The following is a 19,010-nucleotide window of genomic DNA, read 5'->3' on the forward strand; positions in this document are numbered from 1 at the left end:
TCTCAGAGAACACACATTAAACAGAATGGAACAAAAAAACAGAAATCTTGCAATAACATAAACAGAATAGTGTCAGAGGGGAGGACTCTGCTTCTACAGAGCCAACTCCTTAGAGAAGGACCAACCAGGGAAAGGTGTCAGGGAGCCAACTAACACTCACATCAAGGTCTGGGTGGTGCATTCTCTCATTTCTGACCAACCTGCAGTCCTTGCCAGTAGAAACCTTGGTTAGTTGCCTCTATCTACTTCTGAGCAGGGATAGAGCACCATCTAATGGGCAGATACAATTCACTTTATTCTAAAGATGGACCCCTGAAAAGTCCTGTTTCCTTTCCATCTCTTCTCTCTGTACCCTTTTCTCACCCTCCTTCCCAGAGTCATGCCAGCTTCCATTTGGACTTGTGAACCAAGGGTCTAGGCACACATGCAGGGTACTGGAGAAGACATGCAGTGGGACTCATCACTGATGGTGGGACCCCCCCTTTCTGCCTGCCCCTCCTGCCATGTGCTGTAGATGGTTCAGACGTGTAGGTCACAAGTTAGAAAACAGTGGAAGAACTACATCTCCAGCCCCATGGCACTGAATTTTCTTCTCCAGCTGTTTAATTTTGTTGATTTAACATATTAAAAGATGTATTTCATAAAGTATGGAAGAGTATACAGGGAAAAGTACCTCTCTTTGTTGCTCCTGTACCCTAGGCCCTCTGTTCCCTCTTCAGAGGCTACTTATTTCATATGTACCTTTTCAGAGGTCATCAGTGCTTGTCATTGTTAGCTTTTAAAATTACTATTATTATCTTTCCTTTCTACTTTGTTGCTGGGGCTACTGGATTTACCTGCTGTGTCCTTATATCTACTTTCTCCATATCCCTTCCTCTCTCAGACTTTGACCCCTGGTGGACAAATGATCGTGAGCAGAATGAGTCAGACCCCATCCCTGCCAATTGCACTGGTTGTGCCCAGAAATTACCCCTCAATGTAATGCTTCTGGAAGATACCCCGAAGAAATTTGAGGGACTCCATCCTCTGGTGATCAAGGTGAGCAAGAAGCCCGATTCTCCCACTGACCAGTTGCCCATGTAATTGATAGAAAGCATCAAGCTCTGTGACATTCCTGACAAGTAATTTTGCATTTTGTTTTGTTTTTGGCCTTGTCCAGACAGAGCAGCCCCTGTTGTCTGAGGAGCTTCAGCATTTTTTGTGCCGGTACCCTGAGGCGACAGAAGGCTTCTCGGAAGGGTTTTTCGCAAAGTGGTGGCGCTGCTTTCCTGACCGGTGGTTCCCATTTTCTTATCCGTGGTGAGTGTGAAAAGGAGCACTAGTCTGCATGTAGAAAGGGGGCAGACCAAATGTCAAAACATCGATGGCTACCACTGAGACTCTACTATGCCCAGCACTGTAAGCAATTTGTAATACACTCTCCAAGTCAAATGATACTCAGGAGATCACTGTGGAAAAACCAGTGAGATGTGTCAAGAGGGGCACTGTCATGGGTGAACACTAAGATTGCCTAATAGAATCATAATTTATTTCTAAATATGTGTTTAGTATTTGCGTTTATGCAGAGTGGGTCCTGAGTGTTGAGGACTAATAGGAGAGCATGAAGAATAAAATAAAAACACATTTCCCAGCACAAATACATGGACCATTTCTTGGGGTGTTCTCTAGAAAGAAAAGGAAAGCCAGTTTCCATTCTGAACCATTCCAAAAGAGAAGTAAAATTGCTTTTCAAGCTTTTCATTGTATAATGACACAACGTTCTCCCTTTAAATTTGCTATTTATTTGCATGATCAAGCTAGTTAAACTTCCCTGTTCATACCCCTCACTGCACGCCACTCTGCCTCAGAAGAAGGTTCACGATTTTTGCCCCTTCTTCCTCTTTTTGTCTCTTCTCCCACTTGGCTTGTGAGTACTTCAGTCTCTTTTCCAAGAAAGAATGAATGGATTGTTTCTTTCCTTCCTCTATATGTTGTTTTAGCTGGATTTTATAAACACTCCACCCACATGAACAAATTCATGGCTGTAGAGTTTGTGTGCATGTACATGTTATAATTAATTAATTTGGTATGACTATTCTTCATGGACCTAATACTTAAGATATCGTCCTGATATTTTTCCCTCTTTACCCACCGCCCACAGTTTTCCCATCCTTGATTAGTTCTGTGTTAGTAATGGAGGCGGGCTTGCCCAGTTTAATTACTTTTTTCTCTTTCAAACTTTTACAGGAGAAGACCTCTGAACAAATCACACATTTTACGTGAGCTTTTTCCTGTTTTCACCTACCTGCCATTTCCAGAAGATGCCTCCTTAAAAAAGTGCTTCCTTCTTCAACCAGAACCTATTGTGGGGAGTAAGGTAGAAAATTTTGAGAGGACTTAGATCTAGAGTATTTTTCATTTGGGACCTGGGCTAATGACATAGTCAAGGCCTTCCCTGCACATCAACTTAGAGGGTGAATAAAAGACACTTACATAATCTAAACTTCTCTCCTCCTGTTGCTAGTCAGATATGCAGTGGCCCACCCTTTTACAAAGACATGTTTACAGAAAATCTAGTTGCCTTGCAGATCTCCCTCTAGCAAGCTGCTTTTTTACATTAAATTATATAGAATCCTGAAATTTGAAGGGACATGAGCATGCAGTTAGTCTGACTTCTCTCCCTCAAAGTAGAAAGCAGGGAAACTATAAAATGAATAGGCCAATTTACTCATTTTGTAGATAAGGAAATTGAGCCCCTGCAAAATTAAATGACTTACCCAAGGATACAGCAAGTTACTGGGAGGGCTCTCCCCACCTCTGTGCCCATGTTGGATTTCCCCAGAAATAAAACAAGGAGCTTCTGGTAGAGAATTAGAAAAGCAAAACGCTTGGGAGTCTGGAGAAGTTTGGGGACAAAAGGTTGACAAGCAGGCAGCTCAGTTTGGGTGGCCACACTTCTCACCTCAGTCAGTGGCTAAGTCCCCAGAGCCTGCATTTACCCCACTGTGGCCAGTGTACTGGGCAAAGCTGTTCTGTGTTTGTGTATGTTTACTTTTCTCTGAATTGCTCTTTTGTTGAGTCTCATTCCTGAGGAAGATTTTTGAGCTTGGATTTCTTTGGAAGAATTAAAAGGATGAATTTTCCTTTTTTTAAAAAAAAAAATTTCCCAAACTGTGACTTCTACCAACTCTGGGTTGTCTTCAACCTCCTGACACTATTGGCTCCAAATTTGCTGAATCGTGTTAAAGGAATTTCAAAGCCTAGGAAAACAATCATTTTGTTTAGAAGTAAGAACTTCTGTCTGCCAGCAGTAGGGTGGAGGTGCTGAACTCTTGCCTCAGATTTTAAAGGCGTTTATCCTGCTGTCCCCGGCTAAAACTCAGACCTCTAGTCTGATTTCAGATTCATAATTGTGATATAATTCTGGGCGAGGGCCTTAATTTTGGTTTTCCCATTTGAATCTGAAATTAATTTCACCAGCCTGCCTAATAGGGACATCAAGGAGCCTAGCCAAAGGGATAAATACAGAGTTACTTAGACGCCTGTCAGAGTCATTTTTTGTGGTTCTCAGAGATGTTTTTGGAAGGGGAGTAGCCCAATAGGCAAAAATCCTGAGAGTCTGGTTTCTTGAAGCATCTGTTCCCCACCCTGGCCCAAGCTCTTCTTTCTCCACAGCCTTGTTACTCCACCCTGTTGTCCATGTCCCTGGGCCCCGGAACCTTTTCAAGTCACATGTCTGGAGGCTCAGGATGCAAGAAATAGCCTCGGGATAGAAGATATGAAATGAGGATCCGATTGTTAGGAGGCACTGGGGAAAGTGGTAGGGGCTCCAAAGCCCACTTCCCCCACTCCACAGTGTTGCCTGGGGCTGGCATGCTCCTTCCTGTTGTCTGTTTCTTCCCTCCTGGGTGTGGAGGAACATGGTGCTACCACCTCTCAGGCTTATATGAAAAAGAGATATATCCACTTTGTTTTGCTCTTCTAGAATTTTTTTCATAACTATAGATGTAAGGGCTTCTGGTGTCACAGCCAATCAATTGTAAGCCAGTTCAAGATACTAATTAGTCTTCCCTAGTCCTCTTGTCACTGCAGCAACAATTGAAGTGGCTCTAGTGTTGCCATGGAAGTAGAGTCATGACCAGGACCAATGGGAGCAACAGAGAGACCGGGGCTGGGGACAAGAAAAGATGGAGCCAAAACCCAAGACGGAGGCCCCAGGTGGTAAAGAGAAAACCAGGACAAGGTCCAGGGAGTCAGACTTTTGACCCCCTACTTTTTATGAATGAAGGGTTTCCCAGAAGGGCAGGGGTTGGGATGGAAGACCCTAGGGGCTTCACTCTCTCTAGGTAGGAAGAGAAGCCTCAGCAAGGCTCGCTCTTTATCCCTGCTCCCTGCCACACCCCAGCCCCAGGGTTCACAGCTCTGCCTGGCACACAGCAGGTTGCACTTCATATCTGTTGGTAGCAGTAGTGCTCTCTCAGAAGTGCAGTAGTTGCATATCCTGTGCAGGTGCATATCCTGGTTGTCTCTTTAGTTTTCCAAATCAGAGGCCAATCTTAACTGTCATTAGCTTTTAATCAGTAGCATGACATCTGCTCACCTAAGTCTTGCCAGAAAGTATAAACTTGAACTTGCTGCTATTCAAGTCTCATAAAACCCTGGCAGTAAGAAAGAATATTCCATGGAAAATTTCCCAAAGGATATGTAGAACATCTATTTCTCTAAAAGTCTGGATCAAACCAGACCCTCAGAAGATTTCATGCTTAGACCACCATGTATTGGCCGTTGCTAGGCTTTTGTTAAATTGCAATTAGATATTATGCCTTTGACATACTTTGACGCTGTGGCTAGAAACAGTTGGGAATCATGAAGCTCATACTGTTTCTGCTATAGGGCTGTTATCAAGGATGTCACTAAAACACACATGATCTCCTTAGGAGAAGCCATTAAAAGAGATTTTGCCCTAGTCTCAGTACTGGGAGATACCACGCTTTGGAGAAACTAGTTCGTTTTTGTCTTTTGGACATAATTGTGAATTGTGTTGTTCTGTTTTCCTCTTCGCTTAGGCTGCTAGGAAACTCAGACCTGTGTTTATATGGATTTTTGTCTCTTAATCTCCCATGCCTCTGGGTTTTATTTTGTTTTCTCTGCCCCCTCCCCCCTTTTTTACCTTCAGATGCATAGGATGCATGATCTTTTTACCATTGGCAGCGGTGAGGCCATGTTGCAGCTCATCCCTCCCTTCCAGTGCCGAAGACACTGCCATTCTGTGGCAATACCACTAGAGCCAGGGGATATCGGTAGGTGGGGCCCTGGGAGGGCAAGGTCAGTCACAGGATCTTTTTCATCTTTAACTCAAAAAATGTTGAGTTCACAAAGATTCAATTAAGTAGAGTAAAAAAATAGCATTTTTTAAAAAATTAACAGGGTCAATATTTATGCTTAAATGAGACTAATGAGAAAATGTAGCAGAAATGTTTTGTTGTATATACATTTAGAAGGCATGTGTCCATTGGTCTTAGAAATTTCAGGTTAGAAGGGATTATGGCAAATATTTAGAGCAACCCTTTATTTTATAGATTATTGGAGACCCAGAGAGGAGAGACAACCATCCCAAGGCCCTATCATCAGGCAAAGCATCAAGTCTAAAGTGTCTCGTTTAACAGAGTCAAGACAAGGGAGGTACAATATCAGATTCGAGGAAACCCTTTCTTTGCCCATCTTGGTAATAAAACAGTGCAAGAAGTATGTAAGGGCAACAGCCACACAAGGAAATATTATCTTCTGTGTGGGTCCAACAGCCAAGTCACAGGCTCACAGTCATGACTCACCCTTGGCTCCATGATTTTCCAACTGTGACTTGTTCTTTGCATTCTAAAAATCTGTTCCAGACAAAGAGGTTTAAATCAAATGCTGTCGGTAGCAATCAGTTTGACTGTAGAGTTTTCTTGGCAGAAGCAAATAAATCAGCAAGCACCATCATTGCCCTCCTTGTTTTTCCCTACCTCACAAAACCAAGGGGAGGTCTGGAGCTCGGACTGGTTTTCGAATTGATTTCTTTTAATTTACCTATTCAGAAAATCTCAATTCCTCGAAACCTCTCACCTCATTTGGAATAAGAGTGCAGACTGTGCCAAGGTTTGGCCGAATTATATAGCTTTTTTTTAAACTTAGAAATGAACAAATAAAAATGCACAAATTAAGCATTAAGTTATAATGGAGCACAGCTGGCCTGGCTCTTCAGAATTACTTCAAAAAGAAGATTCTTATTTAGAAATTGTTCTGAACCTTCCATGAAGTGTGACTACTACACAAGTCTGTATGACATTTGGGTTGGGAGTGTGTAGTTGTGGTTGAAAAAGTTTCTATCTTATGTTCTACAAATGGCTGACAGTTCAGACAACTGCAGAAATGCCTTAGTTATTCAAATTCCAGGTTTCCAGCTCCCACAAGCATCTAGAATGCCAATTATAGAATTCGGGAAAAAGAAAAATATGGGTGACTGGCAGTGATCAAAGAAACTTTGGGCATCAGAGTCCAGAGGGGACAGTCCAGAGTAGCCTAAAATCCAAAGCCCGGTACCTGCCGTGCTGAGTTGGCCTGTCTGCTGACCAGAGGGGAAGGAGTCCTATGGTGGACAGTGTCCATGAAAGGCCAGCCACATGGCAGGAATGTGGAGAAGGGACAGGAGACGGAAGAGAACAGGAGGAAGAAGGCAAGTCTTAGAGAAAAGGAGAGGGGTAGGAAATGGTGGGGAGAACAGTGGGTGCCTAAAACAGTGGCAGGAATAGAAGCCATGGCTGCAGCTGCCATAGTTGCAAATGAGGACAGGAGAGCAGGCCCTGATAGTGGAGAAGAATTCAATGGCTGTAGGACAGATGGCTGTTCTAGCACCTCAGAGACCCTTAAGACTGCCTATTTGGCAAGCAAGTTCTGTGTTTTTTGACAAAATAAGCATTGTCCTATGAAGGTTGAGGGGACGGGGACAGGGTTACACTACCAGAAAACCTGATGGGAGGTTTTTTTCAAGAATGACATAGGGGTCAGATGCTGGTGAGTCCGCGCATCTGCCAGGATTATATAGTCACTGATCATAGTGACCTTTTTTGAGTCACCAAGTAGAGGTTATGTTCTGTTCAGTGCTCTCTCTGTTTAAAGATGAGTAGGGTACATAATACTCTAGAAAATTTTCCATCAGATTTTTGAAGTATTAAAGTTTTAAAGTTTACCTTCCTAGCCCGCTCAAATTAATGTAGGCTAGTATTTCCTAAAAAATTCTTCAGGTCATTCTTGACCCCTGGGGTGGGAACAGGGACCCCTTGCAAAGGTCTGTGGCAAATAGGACTCCTAGGGTCAGTTGACTTTGGGAAATACCTGTCTTGTCAATATATAGTGCACTTTAGTGTACAAAAGTCTCCAAAAAGCCTTGGGGGAACCTAGTGTTTCTCAGACTTACTTGACCATGGAACCTGTTTTTTTCTCAAACAGTTTTACAAGGTGCTGCTACTGTTTGCAGAACACAATTTAGGAAACACTGGTTTAGGTTAATCTGGATGTTCTGTAATGAGACCATATTGTAAATAACCTCAGGGGACTTGGGTGGGAGTCCCACTCCGCCTCAGAACTCCTCTTGTCTTCTTGCTGAAAAAGACGAGATCAGTCTGAGAACTGATGCCCAACACCAGCTTCATCTAGATCATCCTGCCTTTGTAAGCCTGCTGAATTGTAATTCACAATTACCCAGACGAGGGGTGGTGAAGCGCTTTGGTTCAAAGTGGCTCCTGTTGGATGTCAGGTTATAGTGAGGTCTGATAGTAACTGGGAATCTTTATGCCCAGAAGAGCTAAAAGACCTTCAGAGCAAGATTTGCCTGACTCTGCAGGTATGCTCGGAGGGAAGCTTCAGCAGACCTGCCTTGCTCATGCCCACAGGTGTGCCCAGCCCCTGACATTAACATACTTTCCTGTTGCTGTTTCTCTTCAAGGTTATGCTGGTGCCACTCACTGGAAGGTCTACATTATTGCCAGAGGGGTCCAGCCTTTGGTCATCTGTGATGCAACCACCCTCTCAGTACTATAGGAAACAGAACTGTGTCCAGGAACAGCTTTGAGAGCTGAAGACCAGATTGAAAGGAGGAAATAAAAACAAAAATAATGAAACACTTTCCAGGGGCTGGTTACTTAGTTACCTGCCCTGTGCATGTCTTTGGTGAGCCAGCCGTGTGCTGGAGATGATGACCAGAGCCAGCCAGACTCTTCCAGCCCTGCTCCTTGGCCAGGACTTTGCCAATACCTGTCTGAGAGAGACTGGGCTCTTCCAGGTCTTTTGGCACCACAGCCATGAGGCTGCCCTTCAGGCAGGAATCAGGGTTGGTGCCTTCCCTCACTTGCATGATCCCCTCTGCTGGCTCCCTGGCCACAGAGAGGGCAGCCAACAGTTTCTTACTTCAGAGCCATCCTTTACCAGATGGCTTGTGTGTCCTGTCTTCCTGACCACACCACCTTGTACTTTTTCAGGAAAGCCATGGCTGATTAAAGAAGCCACTGCAGTTTTCCAAGCAAACTAGAATCTAGAACCATTGAAAAAAGATCAGATAACCTCAAATTGCTTTCAAGATGTACACTTCTTTCCCAGAGTCCATGGCTCTTAGAGTCTCAGTGATGCCAGACTAGAGTCTGATTGTAATTGAAATGGTTATTCCTAAATACTTTTCCCATTTTATCAGGCCCTTCTGTACCTCCCCTAACCCCCACCCATAACTCCTTCCCTTTTCCCTTGCTTATCCAGGTGGTTTCTCAATAGTTGGGCTTCTGGAGCCCTTTACCTTGGCTGAGCCAGAGCCCTTTACTGCTGAGGCAGCACCATTCCTGTCAACTGTGTTACTTTTACTGAGTGTCTTAAGAGGGGGATGAGTTAGAGTGCTGGCCTGGGGAGAGGGCGCCTCCCCAGGTTTGATCTTTAGGGTCTGTCTTTCTGCAGGGAAGATGTTTTACAGATGTGTCAAGCTGATGTTGTAATGTGGTTGGGGAAGGAACTCCAGATCCAAAGTGTTTGCCAGCTGGGTGTGCAACTATGTGATCCTCCTCTTAAAATGGTCTCCCTCTTTGTACTGGGAAACAAGGTGAAGTATTTTTATTCTTCGTAATAATATAAGCTATATCCTTTTGATTGGATAATTCACTGTGCTCATTGTTTCCTGTTAGTGCTTTTAGTACATATTAATCAAACCGTAAAAGGACACTCTCTTCTTGTTTCTTTTTCTTTATTATTTTATTAACTGCTAGATATCTGGTCTCTCATCATACTATTAACAAGATGAAGGAAAACAAACCGCTCTGTGGCTTCTGATTCTGAAAGGCCCAAATCAAATGGGTACAGGAGGTGTCTATGTCAGGGTCAGGGACTAGAGGCAGGCAGTGGTGAGGGAAATGGGTGTGACTCCTCGCGGGGTCCTCTTCATCCTCAGAGGTGCCCCTTATACCTTTCCCCAGGCCCTTTTGCGCTGTATATGTCATAAGCAGCAGTGGGGCACTTGAACTGCCTGTTTGTGGGCTTGTAAAGGACAGTCAGGGTTCACGGAGCTTGGAGTGGAAACTCTCGGAGCCTCCTCCATGGGCTTAGATGAAACTAAGATGAAGTGTACCTGAGGGAATTTTTTCTTAAAAGAATCAGCGCTTTGTGTTGAGTAATGAGGAAAACCAAAACTTTTTGTGCATATAAAAGTTCTGTTTGCTAAGCAGTTATGATTAAAGAGGTTTTAAATCAGAGGGATCATTTAGAGTCCAGCTTTGTGCAAGCTTTTCAAGCGTTTGCCGTGTCCTCCTTATCCTTGCTGCACATGGGGAGGAAGGATTATATGTAAACAAGTTCTTCAGAGGCCTGAGTTTTCCTAAATTTGACTCTTTGGGTTAAGAAAAGAGAGGCTTCCGTAGGAGCAAAACAACTGTTTTGATGATTGAGATTTCTGTTTCATTTTTATGAATTACCATGTGTTCCTTCCCCATTTCACTCCTGCCCTTTATACCTTAAATGTTCATAAAATACCCACTTCAGCTCAAAACTTTGGAAACTAAGAAGCCCTCGCACATGTGGGCGTTTGGAGGCATTCTCTGGAAGTCCCCTCAGCCCCTGAGCTGTTAGCAGTTCAACAAAGAACGGTATGGCAGCAGATAAGTAGAGACTTTTGTGCATGTACTAATTTTACTTAAAATCTATCCAGTTCAGAATTGAATATACATTTTTTTTTTTTTTTTTTTTAGCAGACAAATTCTCCATATAGGGTTTTCTGCTCTTAATTACTAGCTAGATACATGGAAGTAATTTGCCTTCTTCTCAAGGCAGTTCTGATAAGCTAAATCTACCACTGAAAGTCCTGCAGAATTGGCTTGGGGTTTCTAACCAGTCACTTTCTAGTCATCCAGGGCTTCATGTGGGAGTCCTGTGGGATTTCTCCAGCTCACCTTGCTCTCGGCCCCACCATGGAAGCAGCAAAAGGCCCTCCACATGACCCAGTGTAGCAAAGAGATTCATTAGTGAGGAAAGGTCGTGGGGCATGGTGGGATCACCTAACCAACTCCCTGCCTCCACCACCACAGTAAGAACAAAAGTGCAGGGCTCTAAAAAGAGGGACTTGCTCAGGAGTTTGTTTAGTGTTTACTAAGAGGTGACATGTGACCTCCACACATGGGTTAGGTTCACTTTCTTATAGGTTCCCAGAGCAAAGACTGGTATCCCTGGAAATCAGCTCTTTGGGAAGAAAGGCTGCTTCTGCACCAGTGCGAAGTATTTATGTCTAGATGTCCAGAGGTCTTGGGAATCAAGTATTAGACAGTACACCTGTTCTGCCTTCTGAAAGGAGGCGGAGTTTATCCTTTCCCTACTCCCAGTTTTTTTTAGAGAAGAGAGAAATTGCATAATAATGGTTTATGAAAACAACATGCCTATTTGGTGATATGTAAAACAATCTATGAAATTGGCAGGTTTGGGCTCATTTTTTAAGAGAAAGGAATAACATTTGTGTAGTCCACAATCTCCTTTAATCTTTACTCAGTCCTGTTAAATAGATGTCATCCTCATTTTACAGGTAAAGAAACTAGGGCTTAGAACAGTTAACTGCTGGTCGGTAAGTAGTTGGTTCTGTAACATATTGTCCTGCCTCAGCCCAGTGTGGTGCCCAAGAATGCAGATGGTTTACTTGATTCGAGGGAGCCCCCTGTGGGGTAGGAGAGTCTAGAGACAGGTCAGCAAACAGAAACTCTTCAAGATTTGTTTTTAAAATCTTGTTTTGGACATGGAGGAGGAGAGATTCTAACCAGATGACTTATAAAAAGCCTTCACTTTTCCCTCCTCATTTGAAAATTCTTTGAATGTGCCTGGAACAGAATTATGTCCAGCCATTTTCCTGTCATTCCATGTTTCCAGATGTGTGACTAGAAGAGGAACTCTGCCCAATTCCAGTTGTGGGTCCCTTTGGAGTTTACATCACTTGTTTTTCAGTTCTCAGTTTTCTATTCTCTTCCAAAATCCAGCATAGGCCTCAGTGTAGGAACAATTGTTTTAATATGAAATCTCAAGTTCCTTAGCTGCAGGTGATGGCCTCAGCCATTTTACTATAGCCCAGATGAGAGTTTGCTCATGAACCAGTGGCTTCCATAGTGAACATTGAAAACTCCAAAGCAGATGTTTGTTTCTCATCTAATCCTTGCCCAGCAGGAGAAGGCCAAGTTTTAGGAGAAAGAGCGAAAGCTGCATGTCTGGTTCCCTGGGCAGAGGTGATCTTGTTTACCTTTTGAGAATCAGTTATTGAACAGAAGAGTCTTTTAAGCATTTGAGTTCTCTTAGTGGTGGAGGAGAAACTCTCCTGAGTTCTATACTCATTAACTCTCAGTTGTGATCCATCACCCACTAAAATTGTTTGACAGAAGGGAGTGCCAGAGATGGGCTTTGAAACAGTAAATTGGATTGAGATCCTCTCCATGTTTGGACCTGCGCATATCGTGTATAGAACCTATGCATATCAGGGCCAGGGAGATAGATGGTGAGGTACTTACAGAGATAATTCTGTAGCAAATGAAAAACAGGGGGCTCTAGGAATGTGCTTTGTCATCATCAGCATGTGTATCCCCGGATGCCTCACCCCCAGCCTCCCAGTACCCAACAGCTTCTACAAAAGCATCTCAAGATAGACAGGTGCTCTCCCCCTCATGTACCATATGCAAGCCTGCCTACCCTGGACACAATGTGGCTTTAAATGCTGGCCTTGGTGAGAAAGCCTTTAGCCAGCTTATCTATTGTCCAGGTCCCTTAGTGTCTGGTTGCCCCGCCCTGCATAATGTAAGCATTAGAGCTAAATACATCTTGTCATTTTCTTTTCTCTGGAGACATGAAATGTCCAGACATTTTCAGAATAGTGGAGAAGTGAAATGTGACATAATTCCAAGGAGAGGCTTGGTACTGTCCAGACAGTCCAGACATAGTGGGGCCAGCCCAGAGACCGTTCCTTTTGCACTTAGTGCGTCTGTCACTCAGAGTCAGCCAGCATCAATCCAAGAGTGAGCCACAGCTGCAAGCACCCGTGCAGAGAAAGGAAACCAATTTAGTTTTGAGTTTGAAACAAATTGGGGAGTCAGGATATCTGCTTTGTGCCAGTTTTAATTTGCCTCCTTACTCTCCTCACAATGACTGTGTGGTTTGGGTGAGGTCATTCTGTGAAACCACCTGAACTCACAACTTGGCAGTGTCCCAGTCCTCAAACTTAAGCCCCTCAGAGCACTTGTGACCTTTTCAGAAACTTATCTGTGAGAATTGGTGACAGGATCAGGCAGACACACAGCATTCCCAGAGAAGCCCCAGTCTCATCATAGGCAACTTTCCCTCCAAACTTCTTTCTGTAGTTTCACCCTCAGAAAAATGCTGGCTGCAGTGTTTTTCTCTCTCCCTCCTGCAGGAAGGTCAGTAACAGGCTGAGGGAGAAGACTGGAGAGGCAGAGGTAAGCCAGGAACTCTGCTCAGCCTCTTCCCTGCTGTCAGGGTGAGCAGCCAGACAGCAGCAGTTCATGTTCAGGGAACCGGAGTGGTGGGTCTGGATGGTCCCAGTAATCAGAGGAAGACAGACATCTGTCCCAACCGCTCATGCTCTAAATGGTTTAAGCTGTTAATGTGTGTTCAGTGCAGAATGTTGACAGTAACTTAATGTACTGCAAACTTGTAAAGACTTTCACCATGTAAAGAATGTATGTAAATTAAATTTTATGTAATGAAAGTTTTTACATTTTGCAATAAAAGCGTGTATGTTGGTTGATAACTTTGCTATAGTTGGTGTCATTTTCTTTTCCAGTGAAAAATTTTTGTATTTAGAATTAGCCAGCTGGATTCAGTTTAGATGATCCCAGTTTTGTTGGCAACATCCAAAGCATCTTAGTCGGGAGCCAGGGGAACATATGCCTCTTCTCTCCATCACGCCTAATCGGGGTGTTGACTTTGGCCACGTCAATGTCAAAGAGCTTCTTCACAGCCGTTTGATCTGGTGCTTTTGGCCTTGACAGCCACAGTGAACATGAGTGTATTGTTGTCTTTTATCTTCTTCATGGCTGAGTCAGTAGTCGGGGGGCGGGGGAGAACTTGATGGCATAGTGGTCAGTCTTGTTTCTCCTGGGGGCGCTCTTCCGAGGGCATTTGGGTTGCCTTCGGAGCTACAGTGTCTTGGGCTGTCAGATGGGTGATGGGTATATCTTCATTTTGTATTGTGGCTGTGGACGCCTTTCAGCACTGCTTTCTTTGCCTTCAGAGCCTTTCCTTTGGCTTTAGTTTTGGGAGGGGTAGGGGCTTCCTTCTTCCCTTTCAGCACCTCTTCGTGAAAAGGCAGTGTCATTCTTTAATTTCCAGTTTTCTCACATAACCTTGGAGACTTCTAGCCACATTCTACTCATGAGGCAAGCCTTCAGGGCTCACCTGTGGGCCTCCTGGTCTCCTGTCCCTTGGTCCTTTCTAGCATTCTCATCCAGCTTTGTGTGCGTTCACATTCACAGACTCTTTTTTTTATCCCCATTCCAGCCCTCTTGTGGCTTCCCATCTGCTGTGTCCATAAATTCTCAAATCTCAGTCCTCCTGTTATTACCTTTCTCTGTCCCTGTACTTTGCCCAGAACTCAAATGAGACCGTGGGTGCCTTTTTCCTTCTCACCAGCCAGCTGCACATAGACCAGATGCCCTCACAGTATCGCCTTGCCCATTGATGTCCTTGGTTCTCACCCCCTTGCTGGCTCCCCCCAACTGCTACCAGATTAGGGCCACTCCTGGCACTCAATTAACTCAATGGAGATTTGATTTAAGTCATTTTTGTGTGTGCATTTTTTAAAATTTCTTTTTTTACATACAGTTTTAAACAAATGTATGACTCTAACCATTTCTTATGTAGTGTTTAGTGTTCCGTTTTATTTTTCTTTATTACTTGCCGTATCCTCTTCCCTCTCCCCCACAGTACCGCTTCCCCTTCTCTGGTCATCTGCCATGTATCTTTCTAATTTCCTCCATTCTCTCTAATCGTGATCATAAATCGTAAAGTTTTTGTCATTGCTTTACCAAAAATGAGATCGTTTTATAGACTCTTGATGTTTCTTGAATTTCCTACTCAGTAACTCACAGAGTTCCTAAGTCAGCTGGTTCTAATCCATTCTTTTTAATGGCTGATATTCCATGGTGTGGGTATGCTGTCATTTATTCAGTTGTTCTCTTATTGATGATAAATCACAGCCTATTAAATGATTATTTGGATTATAAGTCAAATCTGGAGTTAATTTTAAAAATACTTGTCCCTGTAAAAAGGTGACAAAGTCACCTGTTTTTAGGCCCTATCCTCAGCTCCTCTGTAGCACTTGACGCTGATTTGTGGAAAACACCTTCTCTTGGCTTCTGTGAGACTCATTATTCCCTTCCTGAACCTCCCTTTTCCAATTCTGCCTTCTTTGTAGGGTCTTCTGCTTGTCCCTGAAAGTGTGGTCTTCCCTACTGTTCTCCCCTTGGGCCCTCTTTTCTCTCTCTAGGAGATCTCAGCTCTGTGCTTTACCTTCCATCCATGAGTAAGTCACGTCTATCCTACATGCCTGGGGCCCACTTACCTGAACAGTCCTTTAAATCCAAGTGTCAGGGGCTCATGCCCACCAGTTCTCCTAAAGTACCTTCAATTCACTATGTCCAGAATGCTGTGGCAGCCTCAGAAGGCTCCTATCTTCTCTCAGCCTCCACTTCTGATCTGGACTGAGCTCTGGAGAATTCTTCAGCCCCTTTGCTGCTGTCTCAGTTTAGAACCTTGTTTCACTCCTAGACTCTGCCAGTAATTGCCTAATTTGTTTCTCACGCACGTCTGACCATCCCAATTCATCATCCATATTAGCTGCCACAGTGATCTTTCTAAAGCCCGTGTCACCTCACTTTCTTGCTCAACACTCCTTAGTGACTCTCCATCGCCCGCAGGATAGGTCCTGGCTGGCCCCTCCAGCCTCATTCCACCCCTTACCTTTGCTGCTTCTCTTCATCTGTGTCCCACCTCTACTGGACCATCCGTAATTCCTGGAAACATCCATACTGGTTTTTCTTTCTTTCTTTCTTTCTTTTTTTTAATTAAAATCTTTTCAGAGCAATTTTAGGTACATGGGAAAATAGAGCAGAAAGTGCAGAGTTCCCATATACTCCCTGTATCTACCCACACAAAGCCTCCCCTGTGATTGACATTCTGTACCAGAGTGGCACATTCGCTACAATTGATGAACCTACATTGACACCACATTATCACCCAAAGTCCATACTTTACATCAGGGTTTACTCTTGGTGATGTATGTTCTGTGCATTTGGACAGATATATAATGATATGTATCCTTCATCATGTTATCATCCTGAGTAGTTTCACTGCCCCAAAAAAATCCTCAGTGCTCTGCGTATTCACCCCTCCCTCTCTGCTCACCCCTGACACCCACTGACCTTTTTACTGTTTCATAGTTTTGACTTTTCCAGAATGTCATATAGTTAGAATTATACAGTATGTAGCCTTTTCTGATTGGTTTCATTCACTTAGTAATATGCATTTAAGGTTCCTCCATGTCTTCTCATGGCTTGATAGCTTATTTCTTTTTAGCATTGAATGATACTCCATTGTCTGAACATATCACAGTTTATTTGTTCATTCACCTACTGAAGGACATTTTAGTTGCCTCTAAGTTTTGGCAGTTATGAAGAAAGCTTTTGTGAACATCTGTGTGCAGTATTTTGTGTGGACGTAGTTTTCAACTCCTTTGGGTAAATACCCAAAGAAACATGATTGTTGGATTGTGTAATAAGAGTATGTTTAGTTTTGTAAGAAATCACCAAACTTTTTTTTTTTTTAATGCCTATAGGACCTGGTCTTCCTAGGTGGAATCCCATCCAAGTACGAACCAGGCCTGTCTCTGTTTAGCTTCCGAGATCAGAACCAAACTCTTTCAAAGTAACATCATTTTGCATTCCCACCAGCAATGAATGAGAGTTCCTGTTCTGTAGTCTTACCAGCATTTGGTGTTGTCATTGTTCTGGATTTTGGCCATTCTAATAGACATGTAGTGGTATCTCATTGTTTTAATTTGCTTTTTCCTATAACATATGTTGAACATCCTTTTATTTGCTTACTTGCCATCTGTGTATCTATTTCAGTGAGTCATCTGGTCGGGTCTGTGGCCCATTTCGTAGTAAGGTTTTCATATTGTCGCATTTTAAGAGTTCTTTGTATATTTTGGATAACAGTCAAATGTATCAAATGTATCTTTTATAAATGTTTTCTTCCAGTAGGTGGCTTGTCTTTGTAGTGTTATAGAAGTTTTAAATTTTAATAAAGCCCAACTTAATCAGTTGTTTCTTTAATGGACTATGCCTCTAGTGTTGTATCAAAAAAGGCATCTCCATACCCAAGGTCACCTAAATTTTCTCCTGTATCATCTAAGAGTTGTATAGTTTTGCCTTTTACATCTAGATCTATGATCGATTTTGAGTTAATTTTTACGAAGAGTGTAAAGTCTGTGTCTAGATTTTTGTTTGCGGATAGCTAGCGGTTTCATTGCAATTCGTTGAAAACAACTGTTTTTGCTCATATTGTCTTTGCTCTTTTGTCAAAGATCAGTTGACTATATTAATGTGGATCTACTTTTGGGCTCTCTATTTTGTTATATTGATCTTTAAATTTTGAAATTGGGTAGTGTCATTTTCCTGATTCTGTCTTTCTCCTCCAGTATTGACTTGGCTATTCTGGGTCCTTTGTCTCTCCATATAACTTTAGAATCAGTTTGTTGATATCCACAAAATAACTTCCTGGAGTTTTGATTGGGATTGCATCAAGTTGCATCCAGGTTGTTTTTAATTAGAAGTTACAATTCCTACCCCATGATAATGTTTTTGAACTTTAATATGTCCTTTTTTCAGATTGAATTTCAGTTTATTAGTGCACATTCCTTTAACATGATACATGTCCATTATGCTTTCTGAATAAATCAAACTGAAAAGCCTCTAGATTCCATGTTGAAGACCGATATTTCACCAACCTAATTTTTTGAGAATAATTATTTATTTTTGTAAAAATGATACATTCTTCTTGTAAGAATTGAAGGCAGTTCAGGTGATTTTGTGAAAACCACCCAGAGATAACTACTAACATCGGGTGAACAGCATTCTAGGCATCCCTAGGAAATTCCAGCTAGAAGGCTAGGTAGAAATGCTTTTATTAGAGTGGGACCACTCATATTATTTAAAGGATACATACTAAATCAATTTTATGTGAATCTAACAGAAGAAAAAGAATATTAGTTTCTAAAAGATCTCTCTGAAGTTAAGATGAGAAACATTAAGAAATTAAAATTGTTTTTCATAAGGTTTCCTTTTTAGATGACATGGTTCCAGGCTCTAAGATGAAGAAATTACTTGATCTTTCTCCCACCTTATCTCCTCTACGTCCCAGTTTGTATTAATTATGTGTATATTGATATTGCCAACAGCTATGCATTTTCTTCTTCTCTGAAACCATAATTCTCACAGCTATTTAGCCTTCATTTTACATTTAAACTGACTTGTGACTCACCATCAGGACATTTACCATCACTTCTTCATTCCTGAGTTGTTTTTAAACTCTTGGTTGGCTGAATTCCATCATATCTTTTTTTTAAGGATGGCTCATGAATGCTGTATTTTCTGTGCTTTATACTTCTGGTCTTTATACTTGAATGCAACTTGGCTGAGTGAAATATTCTTGCATCACACTTTCTTTTGCGCAGAACTTTGGAGACATTTCTCAATTGTCACTTGGCAGCATTGATCATTGGTGGGGACAAGACAAGCCAGCCTAAGGTTCCCCTTTAAAATGAAAGTGGCATTCTTCTTTTTTCTTCCTTTTTAAAAAAGTCTACATGCCTGACAAAGTCTGTCTGTCTTGTTCTTTAGCAGTTTTTGTGCTCTTTTGAGCTGCTGTTCTTCACTCTCAGGAAGACATCTCGTGTTTCTTGATGAATACTTTTTATTTGTTGTGTTCTCCATTTCAGATTCTGTGTTTCTTCATTTCATTGTCTTGATCTTTTATGACTGTTGTCTTCTCTCTTTAATATTTGTTTTTTTCTCACCATGATTATCTCAAGCCTTTTCTCTATGAATTTATTTTTCAGCCATATTTATTCAGTTTTGTTTTTGTTATTATTTCTGATGTATTTGTTTTATAAAGACCCCTCAGTTTCCTTTTATCTCATTCTATCATTTCATCTTTGCTTACATTCCTAAATTCATGTTGTTAAATTTTTCTATACTACAGGGAATGTTTTTTTATTCCTTGGATTACATTTTCTTCTAGACTTGGTTTTCATCATTCACATGTTTCTTTCTTTCATTTTTTTCCTCCTATGTTTGTGTAACTATCATGCTGCTTCTTTTCAATGTCTTGGGCTTAATGTGGCAGCTCTGGCCAGATCTTTTGTTTGTTTCTGTATAATCCGGGTATGTTCTCAGTTTTAACAGTATATATACCCACCA

The 19,010-nt window shown here is 42.3% G+C and overlaps 1 protein-coding gene across 5 annotated transcripts in view; it reads left to right on the top strand.

The window, feature by feature from the left end:
• Nucleotides 1-13,282, top strand: part of CUNH6orf89 (chromosome unknown C6orf89 homolog) — a 33,051-nt gene extending 19,769 nt beyond the window's left edge. For 2 of the 5 annotated variants that reach the window (XM_016152657.2, XM_016152658.2), the window contains 5 exons: nt 884-1,038; nt 1,160-1,299; nt 2,227-2,356; nt 5,156-5,279; nt 5,559-5,955. In XM_016152657.2, coding sequence (XP_016008143.2) covers nt 884-1,038; nt 1,160-1,299; nt 2,227-2,356; nt 5,156-5,279; nt 5,559-5,824 — 815 coding nt within the window. In that variant the 3' untranslated portion in view covers nt 5,825-5,955. Of the gene's footprint in view, nt 1-883; nt 1,039-1,159; nt 1,300-2,226; nt 2,357-5,155; nt 5,280-5,558; nt 5,956-7,963 lie in introns of those variants that run through there. The other 3 variants (XM_016152660.2, XM_016152661.2, XM_016152659.2) reach the window with 2 other exon arrangements.
• The last annotated feature ends 5,728 nt before the right edge of the window (nt 13,283-19,010 follow it).

The sequence above is a fragment of the Rousettus aegyptiacus genome, unplaced genomic scaffold, assembly GCF_014176215.1.
Source record: "Rousettus aegyptiacus isolate mRouAeg1 unplaced genomic scaffold, mRouAeg1.p scaffold_m13_p_1, whole genome shotgun sequence".
NCBI lineage: Eukaryota > Metazoa > Chordata > Mammalia > Chiroptera > Pteropodidae > Rousettus > Rousettus aegyptiacus.